This window comes from Sarcophilus harrisii, chromosome 1 (genome assembly GCF_902635505.1).
Source record: "Sarcophilus harrisii chromosome 1, mSarHar1.11, whole genome shotgun sequence".
Classification (NCBI taxonomy): domain Eukaryota; kingdom Metazoa; phylum Chordata; class Mammalia; order Dasyuromorphia; family Dasyuridae; genus Sarcophilus; species Sarcophilus harrisii.
In genome coordinates, this window is record NC_045426.1 from 56,606,184 (window position 1) to 56,631,213 (window position 25,030).

At 39.7% G+C, this 25,030-nt stretch overlaps 1 protein-coding gene across 12 annotated transcripts in view; it reads right to left on the minus strand.

Annotated features, from left to right (window-relative positions):
• Nucleotides 1–11,037: 11,037 nt before the first annotated feature.
• Nucleotides 11,038–25,030, minus strand: part of C1H3orf22 (chromosome 1 C3orf22 homolog) — a 42,889-nt gene continuing 28,896 nt past the window's right edge. For 11 of the 12 annotated variants that reach the window (XM_031956002.1, XM_012543660.3, XM_031956018.1 and 8 more), the window contains 2 exons: nt 16,861–16,995; nt 11,038–11,578 (listed from right to left, as the gene is read on the minus strand). In XM_031956002.1, coding sequence (XP_031811862.1) covers nt 11,323–11,578; nt 16,861–16,995 — 391 coding nt within the window. In that variant the 3' untranslated portion in view covers nt 11,038–11,322. Of the gene's footprint in view, nt 11,579–15,604; nt 15,793–16,860; nt 16,996–25,030 lie in introns of those variants that run through there. The other variant, XM_031956072.1, reaches the window with a different exon arrangement.

The following is a 25,030-nucleotide window of genomic DNA, read 5'->3' on the forward strand; positions in this document are numbered from 1 at the left end:
CTTGTGAAGGAAATCAAAAATGCAGGTGTGCATAAATATAGGGATTGGGAATTCAATGTAATGGTTTTTAGTCATCTCCCAGAGTTCTTTTTCTGGGCATAGCTAGTTCAGTTCATTACTGCTCCATTAAAAATGATTTGGTTGATCTCGTTGCTGAGGATGGCCTGATCCATCAGAACTGGTCATCATATAGTATTGTTGTTGAAGTATATAATGATCTCCTGGTCCTGCTCATTTCACTCAGCATCAGTTCGTGTAAGTCTCTCCAGGCCTTTCTGAAATCATCCTGTTGGTCATTTCTTACAGAACAGTAATATTCCATAATTTTCATATACCACAATTTATTCAGCCATTCTCCAACTGATGGACATCCATTCAGTTTCCAGTTTCTAGCCACTACAAAAAGGGCTGCCACAAACATTCGTGCACATACAGGTCCCTTTCCCTTCTTTATAATCTCTTTGGGATATAATCCCAGTAGTAACACTGCTGGATCAAAGGGTATGCACAGTTTGATAACTTTTTGAGCATAGTTCCAAACTACTCTCCAAAATGGTTGGATTCGTTCACAACTCCACCAACAATGCATCAATGTCCCAGTTTTCCCGCATCCCCTCCAACAATCATCATTATTTTTTCCTGTCATCTTAGCCAATCTGACAGGTGTGTAGTGGTATCTTAGAGTTGTCTTAATTTGCATTTCTCTGATTAATAATGACTTGGAGCATCTTTTCATATGACTAGAAATAGTTTCAATTTCTTCATCTGAGAATTGTCTGTTCATATCCTTTGACCATTTTTCAATTGGAGAATGGCTTGATTTTTTATAAATTAGAGTTAATTCTCTATATATTTTGGAAATGAGGCCTTTATCAGAACCTTTGACTGTAAAAATATTTTCCCAGTTTATTGCTTCCCTTCTAATCTTGTCTGCATTAGTTTTGTTTGTACAAAAACTTTTCAGTTTGGTATAATCGAAATTTTCTATTTTGTGATCAGTAATGATCTCTAGTTCTGCTTTGGTCATAAAGACCTTCCCCTTCCACAGGTCTGAGAGGTAAACTATCCTTTGTTCCTCTAATTTATTAATAATTTCATTCTTTATGCCTAGGTCATGAACCCATTTTGACCTTATCTTGGTGTACGGCGTTAAGTATGGATCAATGCCTAGTTTCTGCCATATTAGTTTCCAATTTTCCCAGCAATTTTTATCAAACAGTAAGTTCTTATCCCAAAAGCTGGGATCATAGTGACTTTCAAGAACAAAGGACAAACAGCAACAGAAGAGCTGAATGTCTTTCTTTTTTTCTCCTTCTGGGAGCCTTCAATAAATATAATGAAATGCAGATGTGTTACCTAGATGCCCACAGATACACAAATAGTTAATGAATAATCAGAATTCCTGTTCTTCTGGGGGAGAGTTAAGGTTCAGTTGCCACTGAATCTATTTTCTGTGGGACTAAAGACATTGCCCTGGGGCAATTACCTTGAGACCCTCTCTTCAAATATAGGTCTGTGAATGATATTCGCATATATGTATGTATTTATGAAAGAAATATTTATCACTTGTTTAATCACGACTTCATCTAACTATAGAGCTGAAAGGTAATTTCCTTGTTCCTCTAATTTATGATTTGCTTTTTATATATCATAGATCCATCTGGAGTTTATCTTGATATGTGGTATGAAATGTTTGTCTAAATCTATTTTCTGCCAGATTACTTTCCAGTTTTCTTATTCCCCCTCTCCTCCAAATAGTGAGACTTTCTTCTAAGTCTAGGGTCTTTGCATTTATCAAAGACTATTTTACTTAGATTGTTTCCATGTGCTGCAATCCCCTGATTGAATTCTTTTCGAGCAGCACCAAATTGTTTTAGTGATCATTAGAGACAGAAAAAGAGAGAACACAAGTATTGAAAAGAAGACTGGATAACTAAAAAAAAAAAAGAGAGAGAGAAAGAATACTTCGATAGTTCAGTGATAAGAGAAGAATGGAATAATACTTTATTAAAGGACTGTGAATGGACTGAGGATCTCATTGTAAGCATTCTTACTCATGATGAGGGCAGGATGATGATGTATGGGGATAAACTATTTTTAATGCACTTTGTGAACCTTAAAGCACTAGAGAGGGAGGAGAGAGAGAGAGAGAGAGAGAGGTATGTATATAGTACTAGTTGTTATGAATATTGTTACTCCCCACTGACTTCTAGTCCTTCCATTCCTGTTCTTCTGGTCTATATATTCTGGCTTCATTTTTCCTCTATTATAATTCTTGATCCTATAATGGACCAATTGAGTTACATGCTCACAAATTTCCTCTTCGGAATCCCCTATCTCTTATTCTACTGCCATTTGGAATCTATCTTCCATATATATCATCCCCATCACCTACCTTTCCTGCTCTTCTTTCTTCTTATCTTGAGAGAAAAATAATCACATCAACAACTCCCCATCTCCATTAGTGTTTAATGATGGCAGATTTACCTTCTGCCTCTGCCTGGCCAAAAGTTATCAAACTCAGCTAGCTGCAAAGGAAATGTCTTTCTGTAGTAAAAGGCTACAACATATCCAAACTCTGTTCAACTTATTTTCTCATAATTTCATTGTTTAAAACTCAATTTAAAAATATACTCTGAATGAATAAATGAATAATTATTCTAAAATAATTTTGCATTAAAAATGAAATGAAACTTTCTTTGGAAATTCTGAAGCATAGTTTAAAGGAGATGAACCACATAGAACAGGAAGGGCCATCATGGGGAAAGAGGGATTAAAATAGTTGTTCTTGGTTATACAGCTACAGAATAAAGAAAATTGGCACTAGAGTCAAGATCCAGAGTCTGAATTCCATCCCCAGTTCTTATGCCCTGTGTGAACTTAGTCAAATCACTTAGTATCTGTGGAGCTCAGTTTCTTCATTTGTAATTGATCTCAGAGATCCCTTCCATATTCAGATCACTGAAATTAGCACTAATCTATCTGACCTTAGACAAGACTTAGCCCTTCTTGCCCTCAGTTTCCTCATCTGTTAAATGAGAGATTTTCACTAAAAGGCCTTTGAGGTCTCTTCTCACTAACTATGCTGCTGTGAAAGGTGACTAAATTCCTGATACCAGTTATCCAGCTTTCCCTTCCAATTATTGTCAAGTTGGGGGTTCTGACTAATGATCAGGGTTCGTTGATTCAATATTCAACTGCACTTAGAGGCAGTGTGACAGTGATAGAGAGCCTGCTTCCAAAGCTATAAGGAGGTTATTTTCCATTCATTGTAAGGATTAACTTTTTAAACAATTAGGACTGTACAAAAAGGAATGGCTTGTCATGGTAGTGAGCTCCCCATCACAAAAGGTAAGAAAAACATTGACTCCAAGGTTCTGCTGGAAACTTGGACTACTGCCCTCAACCAATCCTACCATCTCATGACTTTAGGTAGGACTGCTCCAGAATATTGAGACATACAGGCCTCCTGATGAAGCCAAGGACGCCAAACTAGGGCAGGGTTCCAGTCCATTTACATCTAAGGCAGATGGCAGGCTGGTAAATCATGGTGGATAAGCAAAGAGGGGATCACTCCTTGCCACCAGGATCAAGCAAGAAGCAGGTTGGTCACCTGTTGCCAATCAGGCAGTATGGCGATCCACTCCTCTGTTTATTTCCCTAGGGAATGTCAGAGAAAATCAATGGATTTTGCAATGAGCTATAGCTGGGGCCAGAGTCCAAAGTTAAGGTCCCCATATTGATGGGTCAGATTTAGTTTTCAAGGATATAACTGAGTCAAAAGTCAGTCACTTGACCTCTTTCTCAGCACTGGGCACTTTATCTGTAAAATGGGGGTAAATCATAGTATCTACTCTCAAAGGAGTGTTGTAAGGATAACAAGTTAAATACTTTGCAAGCCATAAAATGCTACATAAATGCTAGCTGCTATTATTCTCAAAAACTGGATTCAAATCTAGGTCCTCTGATTCTAGAGCTAGAATTCATTCCACTTGGTCATGTTACCTGTCCTCCTTTTCAACTTTTAAAATCTTCCTGGTTCCATCCTTGGGTTTTCTAAACTCAAGCAGGAATCCTGCCCTAACTCCAGACCTTGAAAGAAAAGATTATTAGCTGTGTGTGTACAACTGGCACACCTGTTCCACCCATCACTACCATGGACAAATCTGTTTTACAGTCTTATGATTAGAATAAATGATTAAAACCAGATGATTTTTAGAGATCATAGAATTCAATCCCACTTCACAATGAGAAACAGACTTTAAAGGGAAATCTCTCACTGAAGATCACACAGCAAAGCCAAAATAGCCTTTTTAATACACTACTCTGGCAGTTTCTTTCTATATGGCTTCTCACCAAAACAAACAAATGAAAAAAAAAATCTCAGGAGAAAATCAGGATTTGAACTCTGATCTCATCTTCAAAAGACAGATCCTAACAATTATTTCCCTTCCTATACTTTGATATACTTTGGGTTTCTATTTTTCCCTTCTGATGAAAGGCAGTCTGATGTAATGGACAGAAAGCCAGCCTTGGAATTAGGAATGTCTCCACTCAAGTCACATACCTATTGAGCTCAGGAACCCAGGCCAGTCCCCAAATCTCTCAGTGCCCCAAGCATCTCTCTAACCAGATTCATAGAGGAAGTATCCACAATGGGAATTATAATCAATCACAGAATCTGGTCCAAAAAGACAGAAATGTTGCCAATGGCCCTTCCCCCGCCCCAGTATGCTGATTAGACTCAGGAGAATCATTTCCCTGCCTCCCTCCAGGAGCATGTGATCACTGCTGAGTAAAATACATTAAGAATTCTAGTTTCTAAAGGTTCCATAAGAGGCCCATTTGAATGAAGGCAAAAGAAACAAAGCTATAATTTAACAATTTACCTTCAATAGTCCCCCACTGCTGACAACTTAAAATTCTCTATTATTTAATTTGGAATGGAAAGCCTTCCACAACATTTTCCATGATACCTTTCCATCCTTTTCTTTTATTATTCCTCTTTATACACTCTGTAATCCAGTCAAAATGGACTACTATGCTGTTCCATGAACATGTACAGTTGCTTTTCCCAACTCTCCACCTTTTCTGACTTGTACCTGAAATGCTCACCTGCCTCCTCCTCCTCACCCCCTCCAACTATTTAATTTCAGATAATATCTAATACCCCATTCCTCAAGACCTCACTCGAATTTCACCTCCCTTATTTATCTTCTTTCCAGTAAGATATTAACTTCCCCCTTTTCTGATGCCCTGCGGAACTGTAAAATCTCTCTTTTATTGTGTTGTCACACTCTTTACAGAAATTATGATTAGTGTCCTTGTCTTTTCTCTCTTATTGAACTGCAAAGTCCCTGAGGTCAGGGCTCCGTATCCCCAAGAAATGTAATGCAGGATCCTCCACAAAAGCAGCATTCATGAATGAATGAGAATCAGACTCCCTGATTCCTTCCCTTAGTTAGGGGAGAACTCAGCAGAGCTAATTCAGTCCTTAAAGGAACAGATGCCAAGGTGGAGCCAACAATAAGGTGTCTCACTAGAGCTCTAAAGGAAGAAAAGTCTCTCCCTACCTCCCCCCTCTAGTTTTGCTGGCTCCAGATCCCACTTGGAAAGTGTAATGTTTAATCCAGATCATCAGTTCTCCTCATGATCTCCTTATAAGTTCTGCTCTGGGTAATTGAGATTTTCCTAGAAGATGGAAAATTTCTTTCCTCTTCAATTGTTCAGAAAATTCTGGGCTTCCTGAAAGTTTGCATTTCTAACAAAAACTTTCAAACATCATTGGCTTTCCGGCCTACTTGTTGGAGATCATCCAGCTCTAAGACTTGGGGGGATATAAGGAAATTAGTAATAAGGGCATCAGGGGAGATGAATGGGGACAGGAGTGAATGAGGGAAGGGAGAAGGAATGGGAAATGGAGATCAAGGAGAACAGCTTTATGGGCCCTGGTGCTTGAAGTTTGGAGAGACGGCCTCTCTTGACACATGGAAATCATATAGCAGAAAAGCAAGCAAACAGGAAATGCACTCAACCACTAACATCCAACCTGATCTTCCAACTCAGTCACTTCACTTAAGCCTTTGGGTACTTATATGTCTAATACAAGACAGGCTCCTTGAGACAGGGGTTCTGTTTTGGGAAAGGGGCAGGACCCACACAAATATCCAACTTTCTTTACCGTCTGACAGTTCAATCAGTTATATACTAGGGCTCTCTGGGGATTATTTTTAGACCATCCAACACAAAATTAATGTTTTATAGACCTGCAAATGTGGGAGATGTGACTATAAAGGACGACACTGATTGGTGGTGGGGGTTTTACATAATAACTCACACATCCAAATGGCAGCTGTTCCTTTCAAATTTATCTTATTTCAATTCACTTATTTGTGGACCACTTGCAGGAATGTTGTCAACAGGATCCGTGGGCTGAGAAGGTGGACGCAAGGTAAGACACCTGGAGAGGCAACTGAACTCATTTCCATCCCAATGGCATTGGGGGACCTCCTCGCTGGAAATGAGTCATGTGTTCTTGAGAATCTTCTCAGCATTGAACATCCTCTGAAGATGGATTTAATAGTAAAATGGATTATCACTATTATTAAGGGTAGGAATAGGGACTCATTAAGGGAACTTCAGATGAGAAAATTTCCTTATTTCCCTCAATGCTGGCTGGCATTTTCTTGGCAACCTAGAGAATCTTAGAGCTAAAAGAAGTTGTTAATTAACTTGCCCAGGGCCACACAACCAGTACTGAGACTTAAACTCAAGTCTTCCTATTTCTGAAGGCAGCTTCCTATCCACTTTACCACCCTAATACTACTAGTAAATATCCAACATGACACCTTAAGATATGTAATGATATGTTCTGTCTCATGTCTTCAGAACAATCCAGAGGCAGGTACTTTAAGTAGTATGACATAATAGATGGAACACTGACCTTGCAGTCAGGAAGCCCTGTGTTCAAATTTGCCCTAGATATCCACTGACTCTAGATCCATCTAACTACAGGACTTCCAGGAGGGTCAAACACTTAAGAGTACTTAAAGTACTCTGTAAATTTTAAACCTATGAAAAATGTGAGTTATTACCTTAACTTTAGTGATGAGGAAACTGAGAAATTTCAGAGAAAGTTAGTGGCTTGCCTTTGGTCCCATATGAAATCAAGTCTGCATCCAGGTGGTCTGATTTTAAATCCACGTTCTACCCATTCTCCCAAGTTGCCTCCTGTCAAGCTGGGAACTAAGAACAAAGTTCTTTCTAATGAAACTGGCCAAATTGAGAACACATTTTAAATCCATTTTCTACCCATTCTCCCAAGATGCCTCTTGTCAAGCTAAGAACTAAGAGGAAAGTTCTTTCTAATGAAATTGGCCAAGTTGAGTACAGATTGAGGGCAGGAGGATTCCATTCCATGAGTGGCAGGGGCAGAGAGGAAAATGTCTCACAAGAGGTTCTGCTCTTGGGAAAGTCAGATTTCTGATCAACAACATGATCCTTGGGAAGGGGAAAAGCACTATCAGAGTTGGGGTTGTGTGTGTCCTCTGGGTCACAGGACTAGGGAGTATTACAACCTAATGAGGACTCTCTTATTACAACCTAAACTTTTACATTTCATAATGGAATTTATTCCCTTCTTTAGTGAAACTACTTTGGTTAAAAACAACATATGAATACAAAAGAGGTTGTGTTAGAATTATTCTTTCATAGGGTAATGGATATGGAGCTGAATTTATATTAGAGGCCACTGAATCCAATTTCTCATTTTCCAGATGCAGAAACTGACAAAGAAAGCAAGTTGCCGAAGGTAACTAGGACTAGGAAATGTTTTAAGCAGAATTTGAATTCAGGTTTTTAACTCCAAATTTATCACCCAATTCATTATCCCATTTATCTTGAGCCATTTCTAAATCAGTTTTGAAGGCAGTTTCCAAAGAAAAGTTCCAGCAAAAGCAGCCTCACTGAAATAAGTTCATTACCTCCCTAGGGGACTGCTCTGAATGGGTCAGAAATCATTTGGATGTATGAGGTCTGTTCTGTTAAAAAAAACAAAAGGAAAAAACAAAGCTGGTCACTTTGTCCTTTTAGTTATTCCCTTCACGCTGTAATTCAAATCTGATTACCAAAGAGTATCCTTGCAAATATTGTTCAGGGATTTGCTTTCCATAAAGAGATACAAATGTTCTATAATCAATGTGTGGAGTAGAATAGATTCAATACAATGGTTATTTACTAAACATTTACTGTGTGCAAACTGGTTTGATCAATGCATGATGATATAGAGATAAACATAAAGAGTCCTGTCTTCAAAAAGCTCACAATCTTCTAGCAGGAGAATAGAAACAATAGCATCTAAGGGAAGATTGCTAGAACAAAAGCACTTCAAGATTGGGTGGGGTCCTCAGGATCACAGATTCCAAGTCCAGAAAACTTTAGAATCACTGATAGATTGTTAGAACAAAAGCACCCAAGGTCAGGGAGATCTCCCTACTACTGTACTGTCTTTCCTAGAAGCTATACTCCTCCCTTTACAATCACTGGAAGTTTTTAGAGAGGGGAATGATTTGAGCTTTAGGAAAATTATTTGGGCAGCTACATGTGATGAGGAGGGAGACTAGAAGCAGGAAAACAAATTCAGAAGGAGACTAGAAGCAGGAAAACAAATTCGGAAGCTTTTATAATAATGAAGTAAAGAGGAAGTAGGGACATGAACTAGAGGGATATTCCTATGAATGGAGAACAAGGGAGGGATATGAGATGTTCTGGGAGTGAAACAAAGCTTAGAAATTCTTTTGATGTAGAGAGGGAGGGAGGGAGAAGAGTCTGTGAATGAGCGAGGTCACAATTATGCGGACTAGAAAGATGGTGGTAGCCTCCAGAGGAATAGTGAAATTGGGAGGAGATGGTGGTTTAGTGGGGAAGAGGAGTTCAGTCTTGAATATGTCACATATAAGATACTGATAGAATATCCAGGCAGAGACATCAGGCAGGTAGTCAGTAGATAAAGACCAGATAGACAGATATGAAATCATCTACACAAACCTATGAGAGTGGATCACAGGGAAAAGAGGAGAAGAGAATAAAGGTTTGGTGTGAAACTGAAAGTAGATTCATGAGCCAGTAAAGATGAAAGATTAATCAGAGAGGAGAAGGACAAAAACAATGTCATCGAAGTCAAGAGAGGAGAAACGATTCATGAAATGGGTTTGCAGAACCAAACTGCAGAAATGCCAAAGACAAACAAAAGTTTCTGAACTTGAGTAAGAAAGAATTGGTTACCTTTAAGAGCGAAATTTCAATAGGGAGCCAGGGTTGGTAACCAGACTGCACAAGGATGGGAGGAAGTAAATGTAGATCTAGCTTTAACAATGAAAAGAGATAGGATGTGATCATTTGACCAGGTAGTGTGGTCAAAAGAAAGGTTTCTGAAGTTTGTTTAAGTGGGGATGGAGGAGACCTAAATACACTTATAGGGAGTAGAGAAGGAGCTGCTAGATAGGATGAGGAAAAGGAGGGAAGAATGAGTATTGTAAACTCTTGGAAAAGATGGGAGAAGGAGGGATTGAGAATATAAACAGCTTAGCCTAAGCAAAAATGGCCACCACTCAGGGCTTTGAGGGTTATGATTAGTATGTATAACTGTTTAATTACAGGTCAAGATTGAGAAAGTGGAAAAATTTTGCCAGAATTGAATGGAAAGATCAGAGAGGACTGATGGCATGAGAGGTTACAGTGAGAATGATGATTGTTCTATATCTGGGGAAGAAAACCACATCACATCATTATTAATATTTAGAAACAGATCTATGATCTAACCACAGAGAATATAAAGGTACCATTTGGGAGCCGACCCTTGATTCCAAAAATCCTTGCAAAGAGTATTTCCCACAATGCTTTTAGCCATGTTGGAATAGGGAAATGTGGTTCTTCCCAAAGAGGATTGCATTCATTTGGAAACCAAAAATTAATAGTGTTTATTAAGCAAATCAGTGACTTGGTAATCCCACCCAGTAAAGAGCTTGCAGGCATCTCCTCCTACTGTTTCACTTCCAGACAAAACTCCAGGGACTGAATTAGCCCAAATGCTGGTTTTAGACTTGGGTTTGGCCTCCTTGGCTTGGGATACTTTAGGGAGTTGCTCTGCCTCCTAATCCGAGTCTTCTCATGAGTGATGAGGAAAGGAATGACTTGGGACTTGTCTAGTCAAGTTCGTACATCTTCCCAAACTCCTCTAAGTGATCTCCAATCAAATAACTTCTTCTTTATAGTTCCAGCAAACTGATGAAATTCTTTAGATTTTTACAATTAAAAAATACTTCCTGAAGTGCTCTGAAATCCATTTTTTCACTTGACTCTTGTGTCTTGTAAGGGTAATGACTTGTTCAAGAATACTGAACTCCTGACTCCTAGCTTTGGTGATCTTTGTGGGACACCATCCTAAAATACCTGCCCTTAGAGTAGATTCTCTCCTCAACTTCAAGGCCGAGTTCATATGCTTGTTTTCCCCATTAAAGCTTTCCCTGATGACCTCAGCCAGGAGGTGATTCCTCATGATTTTTCCTTATTTATGTGACTGTCTTACTTCCTCCTTTCTCCTACTCTCAGTCCCCAACACCTTAACTCTTTAAGGGCAGATTGCTATTTTATTCATTCTATATCCCCCATAATGCATAGCTATCACAGGACCTCAGTCATAGTACATACTCAGTAAATACTTGACTGGATGGGGGGAGGATATTAATAAAACAAGACATGGAGAAGAAAACTCCACTACAGAAAATCTTTTGGAGATGACATAGATTTGGATATAGTGTGTTATAGGTTATATTTGCATAATGCTTCACACAAACTTTTTGCAGAACATATCAAGTAATTATTATCACCTTCAGTTTAAAAATGAGTAAACTGATACTTAAGAGAGCTAAAAATAATTGGTCCAATGTCACAAGGCAAATTTTCTCCATTAACAGATTAACAAATTTAACTGAAGGCATGAACTGATACTTATCACTGGTCATTCTTGGATGAGATTGATTTTTTTTTCCCATGGAAAGACTAACTCTGGATAAGATAATTGTTTTAGGTCATCAATGTTTATTAGAATCACATAATTTCCAGTGGTTCTTTTAAAGACTGATTCAACAGATTGCTATTAATTGTCAAGGGCTTCAGACCACCAGTCCTCTCAGTTCCACTGGAAGGGAACTATTGGTCCATGATTGATAGTAACTAATATAAAAAGAGTTCTCTTGCCTGGATGGAGAGCTCCATTGTTGAACGCCTACTGACCATGACTAAGAACTAGCAGAATGAGACACATCATGATGAGTGAACAATGGTTGAGGGTGGAAAGTTGATGTCGTTAAATTCCACCACCAAGTGTGGCCCATAGATGCTCGGTGCCTCTGTATTCCCCATAAGCCACCCATACATGTGGTAGCCCAGCAATTCCTGCAGCCGGGCTTTTTGCTTTGGAAAGCGCGTGCTAAGTAACTTGTCCTCTAAAGGGCTTCTCAGAGGAGGGATGTAGGTGGTTCTTGAAGGAGGTATCATGGCAGCCACCAGAACATGATTCCTGGATAAGACAGCAAGCAGGGGAAATTCAGTTACCTTGACCCTCTAGGCCACCGAGGAGCCAGTAAGGGTGGAGATGGAGGTGGGGAAGGGATGACAGTTGAACTCAAGGAGTCCAATCCATTAGAAGTTATTCCAGAGATATAAGGGCTAGAGCATCCTGGTGCCATGGAAAATGTGCTGGATTTGGAATCAAAGGTTCAAATCCTGGCTGTTCCTCAATTACCTCCATGGTTGTTAGGCAAATCTCTTAAAATTTCTCTGTACTTTAGTTTCCTCATCTGTGAAATGAGGAGATTAGACTGAGACAATATGGTTTCTAAGGGCCCTCCCAGAACTATGGTTATGGGGCTGTGATCCCTCTGCTTGCAGTCTCCAGGGAAATGGGGCATTTACTACCTTGTCAGTAATTCAGTAATGGCACAGAAAGTTGTTCTTTATACTGAACCAAAGTCTATGTCATTTCCCCACTTCCTTGGCTCTAGTTCTTCCCCTTGGGAGATACGCAAAATAAAATTCTCACAATACTTCTGTTAGATGGGTAGCATCAAGATTTGGAGCTGGAAGAGGTGGATGGGGATCTAGAGAGAGATAAGTGATATAATTCATGATAGACCCTGGACCCCAGGTCAGTATTCTTCACACCAAATAATCCTATTGCAATCCCTACTACTTTGCCCAATTCCCTGCCTCTGCACTCAAAATTCAGCATGATCCATGTTCAGTGGCAAAGAGGGAGAAAAGACTCTCCTTACTATGTCCTGACCAATAGAGTTCTATATGAGGGACCAAGAGTGAGTGGGGCTCAGGCCAAGCCATAGAGGGGTTGGATCCATGATGGACATTGAAAGTAAGGAATAGAAAAAGGGCAGAGTGGATAAATGATGAAGAATAGGGCCCTATTTGGCCGGAGCCATTAAGCTTCCAAACCTTTGTGGGGCATCCTACTACAAGAGGCAATCTGTAAAAGGCCACTTATTTAGTGCTGAAGAGCTGGACATGTGTACTTCCTATAGCATCATGAAAGATGTCATCTTACCTCTGGCTAAAGGATCTGTGAGCATCCTTTGGGTCACTGAGTGACCCTATGAATGGGAAGCTGTCATTTAGGTGAGGGACTTGGGGGACTAATATAATTAGTCCCTTTACCCTTTGTCTCAGTTTCTTCATTTGTAAATGAAGGACTTGGACTAGAATTCAAAGCTTCTTAAACTGTGGGTCACGACCCTATATGGGGTCACAAAATGGAATGAAGGCCATGAAATTATGATTTATTATCAATATAAATATTTGGTTTATATACCTATTTTACATACCTGTATACCCAGCTTTGCATAGAAATCTCTTGGGAGAAAAGGGGTTGTGAATAGAAATGCTTAAGAAGCCCTGATCACTAAATTTCTAAATTTACAGCCATCTCACACAACCTTAAAGAAATTAATACATTTAAGTTCTAAGCAGCCTCTGGCACATTGGGACATTATAAGACTCTTTTTTGTTTATTCATCATAGACAAAGAGTCACGGGTAACTTTTTGTGACCTCATTTGGGATTTTCTATGACAATGGAATGGTTTTGCCATTTCCTTCTCTAATTCATTTTACAGATAAGGAAACTGAGGCAAACAGACTGGAGTGATTTGCCCAGGATCACACAGGTCAGATTTGAACTCAGGAAGATGAGTGAGCCTCCTTGACTGCAAGCCTGGTACTCTGTGCACTATGGAGCCACTTGGCTGCCCTAATAAAACTCAGAATTATCTAAGAGTTGATTTCCAGCCTACATATTTGCTGCTCTTCCCCAGAGAAAAGAATTGAACTGAAGGGAGGGGTCCAGCTGGAGGCTACAGCTGTACCTAGCCAACAATTCTTCCCTTTGTGCCTAGAAGACAAGACCAGACAGGATGGGAAAAAGAGACTAAGTGGGAAAAAAGGTGAAATTCTAGGACTTTTTTGTCCTGGCAGTTGAAAATGAGATGGTAAAGGATGGATAGGACTTGGGGAAAGGGGATGGGAGGGAAGAAAGAGGATGGGAATGGGGGGAGAGGTTGGGAGATACGAGAGAAAAGGAAGGGAAAGAGGTGAGATTGGTGAGGCAGAATGGAAGAGGCAGGGATTATGGGGTGAGACAGGATGGGATGAAAGAGAGGAACAAACTAACACTCTTAATTGTCCTGCCTCCCCTTGTCAGAATATCCCATATGCACCTCATTTTTCTTTGCCTTCCACCATCTCAGCTGGAACAGCCTGTATCTTCTGAGAGCTGGAGCTCTCTCCCACCATTTCCTTGGGACCCTCCCCCACTGACTCAAAAGGAGCCATACACATATATACCTTGCCAAGATAAAACCATGAAATCAGAGGAAGTCTTAACAGTCACAGTCCCTTCTCAGGAACACTTTGTTCTCTTCCCCTCAACCTCAACCCCTCAACCTTCTCTTCTGACACCTTGTTCCTTTTAGAGCAAATTCAATTCTCTTATTCACATAGTGGTATAAATGACTACCAACATCTTACAATCTCCCAGGGAGACTGGCATTTTAACAGATGGCAAAGCCTTATTGATGCACCAGGGTTACAGTTCCAGCTAGCAGTTACCTCCCATGACCTTTCATAACCACAACTGGGTCCGCCAAGAGTGTGGAACCCTTTCTTCCAGCTATTTGAGGCTTTAGGGACAGAATGCCAGAGGGAGCACTCCTGAGCTGCTCCACTAATGACTTTTCCCAGAACAGATTCCTAATTCAGCTTCCCACAGAGGAGAATATGCCAGATTTAAAATCTGAGTTTATCAGAGAGCTCCCTGTGAGGGTACTTAATATCCCCTTAGATGTCCATACCTTCAGTTTCTTTCATTATTGCTCTTCCCTTCCACAAGTTCCATTCCTTTTGAGAAATTTTCTCTTTTAAAATTTCACGTCATGGGGTCTTACCTTCCACAAATTTTTCAAGTACAAGACAGTTTCATATAGGTTGAGTAGACATCACTTGAAAGGACTAACTTGAGTGGCTCTGGACTCCAATTCATCTATGAACATTCCTCACTGACTACCACCAACATTCTTTCAGAGATTCATCTGGTTCCATTAAAAATTATCCTCTCCTTTAAAATTTTTTGTAAAACAAATACTTGGGGAAAGAGGAGTGTCAGGGAGTAAAGATTTTCAACTCCTCAGCACTTTAATTTGAATCAGTTTACAAGGGAGATTTAGAGGGGAGACGTACTGGACTGCCATTGCATTTTGCCTGATTGACCAATGAGAAACTGAACAGAGCTTTGAGGGGGAATTTTTTTAAACTGAAACACAGTCTATCAAAAAAGTATAGACTTTGTAATAAATCTCTTACCCTGGTTCAGATCCCCACAATCTAGTCCCATATTCTATTTGCCTCCTCCCCTTCTTCCCCAACATGCACCTGCTGATCCAGTCCTACTGTCTTCACTGGCCCCACACATCTTACCCTAGCATTAATTTTCCTTTATTCCAAATCCATGTCCATGAAATAGAACTTTGAAACCAAACTCCTTTCCTTCAGGGGGTATCCTAGAACTAATTCTAACTCAAGCAGATTCCCCACTTTGAAATTCCCCAACCCTATTGTTTATGGTCCATGCAACCTTAATAATTGCCATCAGTTTTCCCTAGCTCTTCCATGTGGGTGAGCCCTTCCTCTTCAGCTACATCATAAATTCTATTAGGATTGGGACCTGCATGACACTTTTTTGCCACAATGCCCAGCATGGAGCTAACACTTAGCTTGAATTGAGGGCAAAGCAGCTGGGACTGTGTCCTTAACACACCTTGTATCCCCCCCAAGAGATCCACATTGAATAGATCTGGACATCAGGTACATACTTAATCTTCCAATACAATTCAGCAAATATTAAGTGGCAATGTCCTATGCTAGACAACAGAGACACAAAGATAAAATAAACCATCCCCCGTGTAATATTCTGCTTAGCTGTCTGGAGATCTCAGGACCAGCCTTTGTTTCAGCTGAGTAATCACCACAAGAATAGCCAGGGATAAAGTCCAAATTCTTTATTGACTTCTTCACAGTCTCTCTCCTTCACCTGGGGCTCGGCTAGCTTCCTGGAGGGCCTTCAGACGGGGCTTCGTCTCAGTGGAGAGGTGAGGGAGGATAGGACAGCCACCACGGTGGTGGGACACGGAATAGATGTCTCTCCTCCAGTCCTTGTTGGCTCTGATATACTCTATTATAATTACATCAGCATAGGTGTCAATCTTGTAGAACTATAATAAGTCCTAAGTACATGTAAAACTAGATAGCCATTGTCTTATCAATTCCACCGAGTTAATACCTTGTTGAAGGATCATACTGAGCCTTAAGAACACTTCTCTGGAGTTCTGGCCCATTACACCCTAGCTTCCAAAGCACCTTATAGCCGAGAGAAAGAGAGAGAGAGAGAGAGAAGCAAAATAAAAGAGAAAGTAAAAAAGAAAGGAGAGAAAAACAAAGAAAGCTAAATATCTTTTAGGTATGAAGTAGGAGGAATGAGGATGGAGACAAGAAGGAAGAAGAGAGTTATCTGTTATGGGCCAGAACTCTATACTTGGAACAAGGATTCCTACAAGGTGTTAAGTCAGTGGAGTTGATGAGACAATGGTTATCTAGTTTAGCATGGTGCTTAAATACTTCTCTAGTTCAGTACATGTACTTAGTACTTAACATAGTTCTACAAGACTGACACTTATAAGATTCACACCTATGATAACGTAATTATAACAGAGCATATAATCTGGGACAAACTCAGCCAGGGTAGGCTGAGACAGATTTATTTCATCTCCCATCTTTGTGGTGGCTGGAGGCTGGAGCACAAGCCCTGGGACTGAGACAGACTTCAAGACAGAGCCCGTCGTGGTGGTCCTCCTGCCTCCCCCACAGAAACCAAAACACATTCTAGAGGACCCTCAAGAAAGCTGGCTTGGGCCCCAGGCAAAGAAATTAGACTGTGAAAGAGATAATAAAGAATTTGGACTTTATCCCTGGCTATTCTTGTGGTAATTAATCTGCTGAAATGAAGGCTGCTCCAAGACCTCCAGAAAACTAACCAGAACACTACAAGTATCAGGAGAAGTTTCTAGGAGGAGATGATACTAGAGTTGGGCCTTGAAGAAAGTGAAAGAGATGACCTCTAAGTCTAAGGGAAAAGAACAAGGTCTCAAAGGTGAAAGAGACAGGAATGGGAGTAAGTTTGATATGAATGAGGCACAGGGTGAAATAAGGCATGGTAAAGTGAAAGGATTTAAAGTGTACATACGCTTTGCTTGGGATGGATCGAGTAGGCAGCAGGTTTTTCTGAAGGGGCAGCTTCTCTCGAAGTTGGCCCAGCATCTTCTGAGCGTCCCATGGCTTAGTTCTTGACATCTCAGAGTCTGTTGATAGCCGGGTTAATCTATAACATGACACATTTAGTTTCCAGAGACCCAGAGGAAAGAATTCCCAGAGTTGAGAAGTGGAAGGTTGTCTACAAAATCAACCGACCCCTTCACTCTTTCCCACGGGCTGCCTCAGCAGGGTGAGAAAAGGCCTAGATCTATGACTTCACTGGTGGGACCCTTCTACCAGTACAGATTGCCACCTTCTCTGAAACCGTTTTTCATAAATTTGCTTAAATAGCAGTAGTGTCAAATTCAAATAGAAATGGGGCCACTCAAACTTTCATAAGGATTCCTGAACTCACACATTGATTTAAAAAACCATTAACATTATCAATCTCCTATTGTATATTTTTTTCATTTCATTTTTGTTACATATTTCCCAATTAGATTTTGTCCAGGGTCAGGTTGGGAGGAGTGTTGTGGGCCACATAAACCTAGGGGAGAGATGTTTGACATATCTGCCCCCCCCTTCTCTATCCAGGGTAAATAACCCACCAAATATAACAAGCATGGCCTGGTTCCCAGTTAGATTGGTCCATGTTCTCCCAGAAGATGAACATTTTCACTTTCAGTAATCAGCAGCAGATGGAATGATCAAATGCCAGTCTCACCTCCACCCCCCATTTCCTTCTCAGCCACCTCACTGACTCTGCCAGCCCACATCAACCCAGAAAGGATTATGAGTCAGACTTGCTGACTGACATTCAGTCACTGGTCTGACTTCATGGCAAAGTTTTTGGTGTAGAGGAAACAGCATCAGACTGGGGGCTAGGAATCCTAGGTTCCAAACCAAGCCCTCCCAATAACTAAATGGCTTGTAACCTTGAGCCCCACATCCCTAAGCCTTGGTTGGTCCTAGGTTTCCTTATTCATAAAGTAAAGGATTAGGTAACATGACCCTTGGGGATCTAATACAGAATTACCTTCTACGCACCTATGAATTAATGGACTAATTTAATTAAATAATCCAAATCTAAGTACAGAAACTATATAACCAAGGGGAACATTAATTCCATCTGAGACAACCAACTCTTAAGAGTAAAGGGAAAGGTCATTAGATATTATTCATTTCATTCAACAAATATTTATTAAGAACCTATATTAGGGTTTAATAATATGATTAACATGATATGTCAAGTACTGTGTTAGGACTGTGGATACAGAGACAAAGATGAAAAAGTTCCTACCCTCAAAGGACTTAGATTTTACTAGGAGAATATCACCATATTCACATAAGAAAATTCAAAGTATAAATGGCAAAGTAATTTCTGCCAGCCAGGACACTAAAAACTGAGAGTATCAGAAGATGTGGTACTTGAGTTGGGCCTTAAAGGTTTCCAAAAGATACAAGTGAGGAAGAGGACAATTCCAAGCACAGAAGAAACCAGTCAAATTTGGAAAATTCAGAATTCCAGTCCCTGACACTCAAACTAGACCCTCATTATCCTCATCCTTCTATGCCAGGTTTCCCTCAGTCTCATTCATAGCCTTAGTATTGTATTCAGGATATTACCCTTCCTATCAATTTGGCCCACCTCTTGCCATTTCTACTTCCTCTCTCTCTCTCTCTCTCTCATATATAACTCCCCTCTCCCTTTCTTCATGGTCACCATCTTATTTCAGACTCTAATAATCTCTCTAACTATTGCCATAAATTTCAGTAGCTCCTATTACTTTAGATAAAATATAAATTCCTCAGGTTGATTTTTAGAACATTTGATATCCTACCCCAATCTATTTTTATAGCCTCATTGTAGATTACTTTCAGAATTCTATGGTCCACAAGTGAAAGCAATGTGGGATAATGGAAAGAATATTGGATTTGAAGTCAGAGGAACTCTACAGGACTCAGTTTGTAAAGGTGATGACATGTGCCTCTGTGAAAGATGATGGCATGTGCCTCTGTGAGGATGTACCAACATAATGTAAAATGAGAGTGGGGTCCAAGAAGGCTCTGTGTGATCTCCTGAACAAATAAGAATCATTTACACTTTTTTGTGAAGATTGACAAAACAATTAAGAATTCTATGATCCAATTGAACTGCTTCTTTCTGCTTGATGATAAAGTTTGTTTCCTTCCTTCTATCTTCCTTAATCATCTTGAATTCATTTTGTGTGTATGTATTTATATACTTATTGTCTCTCTATCCTCAGCAGCTAGGGACATAGTAGGCACATAGTAGGTCCTTCTTAAAGGTTTGTTTTTATCAATTTTTTACATAAACATTATGTTATTAAATGTATGACAAAAGAGGATGCTGAGATTTGGAAAGATGAACTGATTCACCCAAGATCATATAGCTACTTGTGGTAGCCAAATCACAAATGTTGACTCATTATCATACCTCTATAGTCAATAAAAATCTCCACTTTTTTACATAAAAAAATTCTGTTTAGCCATATTTTTATTTCCCCACACACATACATACATACACACTCCATCCTATACATATATGTATAATTTTTTTAAACCTAAGGGTAAAATCTTACATTTATGCCCATTTAATCTTAAATCCATAATAAATTCACTACATCATTCTAGTACCTTTCAAGACTTTTCAGGGGTCTCATTCCAACATCCATTGTATTTGCAGTCCCACTTAACTTCATGTCATATGTTATAAAAATGCTATCTATAGCTTAATTGACAAAAACATTGACTAGCATAAAACCAAGAGTCCATTATCACATGCTTAGTGACATCTCTCCTCTAAGTTATACTGATTTATTCATATTTGCATATAAAATATTGTTGTATTACATTATAAATCTATTTAATTGTATTAGCATCAAATACTCTAATTTTCATCTTGTCCACAAATATATCATGGAAAAAACTTGAATTCGATGTCATAATCCAATGGTCTGCCATATCAATAAAATATTCCTCTGAACTTTGTTGAGCAACATTTTTTAAAAAAATGATTAGATTATCATCACATTTGCTTTCAGTGAGCCTATACTAGCTTCTAAGTGATCATTGCTTTCCTTCTTTAGTTGCTAATTTGTAAATAACTTTAGATTTTTCAGAAATCAATGTCAAAGTAACTAAACCATAATTTTCACTATCTAAAGTCTCTCTCTCTCCTCTCCTTCTCTCTCTGAAATTGGAATATTCTCCATAGTTTTGCAATTTTTCTAGGTCTCCAAAAAATCTTCAAAGATTATTGACACAACCAGAATCTATTGCTTCCATCTGCCAAATTACTAGATATAATTCTTCCAGGCTAAAGATAAATTTAATTGCTTTAGATTTTTACAATCTTTTCTCATGTTTCTTGGGCTTCAGTTTCCATTTAACCAGGCTCATTTTTCCTTTTCCAGGTTTAGGATTACTTTTATTGATGGATGCAAAATTGCTGAATAGTTCTGCTTTCTTTGCATGGTTAAACCATACTGTCTGCCTCTATTATGCCTATTCTTTGTTTTGTCCTTGAATCAGCCATATCTGTAAAACCTCTTTTTGCTATCCCTCAGTATTTTTTAAGCCTTTGTTTGTTATGGCTTGCAGTCTTTCCTGACTCTTTTTACATGCTCAATCCACTCTTCTCTATTTTTTCTATGTTCTTTTCAAATCTGAAATCAGAGTCAGGAAAGTTACAACATTGTTTTCTTTAGATGCTCCCACTATTTTTTCTTCTTCAGAATCATTTGTTATTTTGTTCTCTTGTTTTTCAGTTATATCCGATTCTTCGTGCTCCCATTTGGGATTTTCTTGGCAAAAATACTGGAATATTTTACTATTTCCTTCTCCAGCTCATTTTGCAAATGAGGAAATTGAGGTAAACAGGCTTAAGTGATTTGCCAGGGTCGACACAACTAGTAAAGTGTCTGAAGACTGATTTGAACACAGGAAGATAACTTTTCCTGCCTTCAGACCTCGTGCTGTATCCAATTTGCCACCAATGGCAAATCATTCATTATTACATTGTCAGAATTTCATTTTGAAGACCTCTCCATCTCTCTCTGACCAATCTTCTTCTCTTTTAACATTTTAAGCCTTGGGATCTACTTCAAATTTCTTCAAATTGCCCAGATATTATCCTCCTCCCATTCTTGGTCACAATGAATACTAAAATGACATACTTCCTTTGTCTCGCTACTTTTATCATTTCCTCTTCACTCACCTAGTGCATCTTCCTTGGTCAAAATTAGATCAGCAAGAGCAATTTCCCCATCACCTATTCTACGTTCTGAAAGATTAAGGCAAGTCAAGAATTGGTCATGTGCTCTGTGACTAGCAGAATGAAACTTCTGGCAGATACTTATAGGAGCTGAAGCCCCCATCATCAATACTTTTTGGCCTGCACCCAGCCAAATACTGAAGTCCAATAGATCACTCAAGCTAATTCTGAACAGTGTGGCTCTTTGAAGCCTTCTTCAATCCAAGCTCTACTCAGCTGACAAAGTGATTTTCCTTACTACTCACTGGAGTCCAGTGGCTCTAACTTCTAGGATCATATATAAAATTATCTGTTTTGTCTTTAAAACCCTTGAACTCTGGCCCCTACTTTTCTATCCTCTCATACTTTACCTTCCACAAACGCTACAATCCAGTTATACCAGCCTATTGACTGTCCCCCCCCCAAACACACACACATACAGCACCTTACTTATATCCTTTGACACTTCTCCCATCCCTGTGCATTTCTACTGACTGCCCCGCTCTTTTCTGCAGAAGACCCTTCCGGGTTCTCCTCACCTCTCTTTCCACCCAGCATCTGTCTTTTCTTTTGAGATTGCCTTTTATTTTTCTGCAGAAGACCCTTCCAGGTTCCTCTCCCTGTCCCCCTCCCCAGCAGCTGTCTTTTCTTTTGAGATTACCTTCCATTTTGGTAGTATTTCTCTCTTAAATCCTTGGTGATTTGCATGTGATTTCTTCTATTGGAATGTAAACTCCCTGAAAACAAAAACCTGTTTTTGCCTTTTTTTTCTTCCTATACTTGTTAAATAATCAGTTAATACAGAGATTTGGTTGGCTAAATTTATCCTGTACCATTATCAGACATTTTTGTTTATTAAAATAGAGGTTTGTTCATCCTGACCTGCCTTCACACCACTCTCCCCTCCCACTACTTTTAGCAATCTGGTGAAACCTACAGATTCCTCAGATAATGTTTTTAGATAATTAAAGGAAATGCTAAATTTTAATTAAAAAATTAAGATGGAATTTTTTTCTCCAAGTCCACAGACTCCCTGAAATCTATCCTCAGCCTGTTAGGAGGCTTCTGGGCCTGTGATGATAAGAATACCTACTCTATAGTGATGATTTTAGTTCTTCCATTAGCTTTTGACATAAAAAATCTGCTCCTCCTTCCCACCTTGTTCTCTCTCTCTTGCATTTCTCTAAGAATGACCTTTGATTGCCTTGACCTTGATTCTGGATTACCTTCTGTTCTCTCTGAGAATTAAGGTACTAACAACTTGCACATTTCAAAACCCTTTCTCCAAGGAGACTCTCACTGCCAAACCTTCACTTGCAGGTAAAAGCTGCCACCCTGTGGGAATTCAATACTGCTTTGTGGAGGCAGATGGAGCAAATCTGGCTGGAAAAATGAATTTCTCTGGGCCAGGTGGTGATTTTGGGAGGACGGGAAAACAGGAGGCTTTAGGAGAAAATAATCCAAGAGCTCCCTTTTCCTTCTTCCCACTATCCAGTCCATGTAATCCTCTTAAGAAATTTATCCAAGCTAACTTGAATGAGTTGGAGGCTTCAAAGCACAGGGCCAGGTTTACTTACAACCAATGGTAGGGGATTGTAGAGGGAACTTTGCCAAGTCTGATCTATTGGTCTCTGAGGGAAACTGAGAATACTAAACCCCTTGGACCAATCAAGTCTCAGGAACAACTTCCTTACATTTTAGGGGGGAAAACATCCTAGCCTACATGATAGACATGCTGGTAAAAAATACTGCTCCTGCTATATATAAACATGCATTATTGAAAAAGCAGGTGCTAAAATTTTCTACTCTCAGGACTATTCTGTAGCCCTACTGTCCATTGGATGCGTTAGTGGCAGTGCAGAGAGTTGTGGGAATCCCTCTTTGGTCATCGCAGGTCCAACGTGAAAGAATTCACGAACCCGAAATATTAGACTGGCAAAAGGAAGTTTATTGGCACTGAGAAGTCAGCTTTTGGCTAGGAGACTGACTTCTTTGTGGCAAGGACAGTTTCAGGGTTCCTTCCATTACACTAGAGAAATTTGCTAGACTAAGACTAAGATTCAGAGCATCTATAAACTGTGGTCTCTACCCTCACTTTATGGTCTACTCCTGCCCTTCACTGTCAGCATGATAGTCACGACTGGATCCCATATATCTCCTCCTTACTCAGCCATACCAGTAAGTCCATGACTTAGGATGCCATCGCTCTCCTCAGGCCTTCTCCCCAACCTTCAAAGCCACAGGTTATTATAAGGATCAAATGAGATAACGCAGATAAAATGCATTTCAAATTGACATAAATCTTAAATATGATTTTTAAGTTACTAAATATACCTTCTGCCTGCAGTGCTCACTAGACGGCCTTGGACTGCTAAAGGAAATTGGTTCCTTAAGAGAGAACTTGGGGAGAAAGTAATATAATAGTATTGCTCCATAAAGCCTAGGAACTAACTGGTACAGGTTTTTCATGGAGATGAAGGTGGAAGGTTCCCCTCCCCATTGCTATGTGCCTACAATCATATATGCATTCATATGGAGTAGCTATTGGCCTGGTTTGTACCTTTAGAAACTCCATTTCTTCTTTCTTAAACTGAAATTTCTGTTGCTTCATATGTCGGCTGGTGATGGCATAAGTACTTGAAGGCAATTCAGAACAAGTTGGTGCGCCTGTCAAGATCCCACAACGGGCTAGCTGGCAGAATGCTGGAGAGCCCACCACCATGTCAGCGCCACAAAAGGTTAGCTTCGATGGGCACACAGGTGCTGGCAAGCCAAGACCACCCAAGCTGTTTCACTGAGAGAAGGGTATGGCCAAGACGGCAAAAAACTGATCCGTAAGGACAGGATTATTACATACCAAGTCACGACTGGGAGTCCCAAAAGTAGTTTACATATTATCCCATAGTCACTTGATCCTAGTGAAGTCAAATCTTCAGATTAATAATCTTGAATCCAAAAGTGATGAGAATAATCCCCAGAGCAAGGAAGGTAGAGAATAATCCCCTCCTGGGGAAAGAAAGTCCTGGGTCCAAATCGGGCTCTAACTGGACATAAATTAAAGGTAAGTCTAAGGCAGAAACTGAGAACACTGGAGTGTAGAGATGAACGCAGGATTTCAGGAACAAAGATTCCAAGTCAGTCAATAAGAACCAGAAGGCAATATGAAAGAAATACAGTGATTTAGTTCTCTGGCACAATACCTCCCCCACCTCTGGGGATGACATTTTCTGTCATGTACTGATAATTTGCCAATGTGGTCATCAGCTGGATCAGCCAGAGATCTCTTCCTGACTAGTTTTGCCAGTAGGACCATCGGATTGGATAGATGACCTGGTATCAAGATGACATTCTGATGGTTATGGACATGTCCATAGAAATGGCACATTGCTCCTCCTCTCCCTGTTCCCCACAATTACAAAGGACATCCACCAGTTGATGCAGGAAGGTTTTCATGACTACATAATTTTAGAGCACATTTTTGCCTTCCATTTTTTAAAACTTTTTTTTTTTACCCCCTTGAACATTAAGATATACTTGTCTATCATGTGTGATCCCCACAAAACTCTCTAGCTAATGAGTAGATGGAACGAGCTAATCAGACTTTGAAGCAATAGCACAAGGATTATAATTTCTACCACTAGGACCCCTGGTCACTACTATCTTGCACTACGTTTTCTTCATTCTGATACATGTCCTTTTTTTCTGAATTGTGGATTCACAGTACAATATTCAAGGTTAACTTCTAAGAATTGGAATCCATATGGGCTAGTCTAGAACTCAACCATGATGTGCTCAAAAAGCTGCCTATAAATGAAGAAGAAATGACCTTTAAATCCCAAGAAATTTTGTCCATTATCCAAAGATATCCCTGTGCTCATCTTCAACC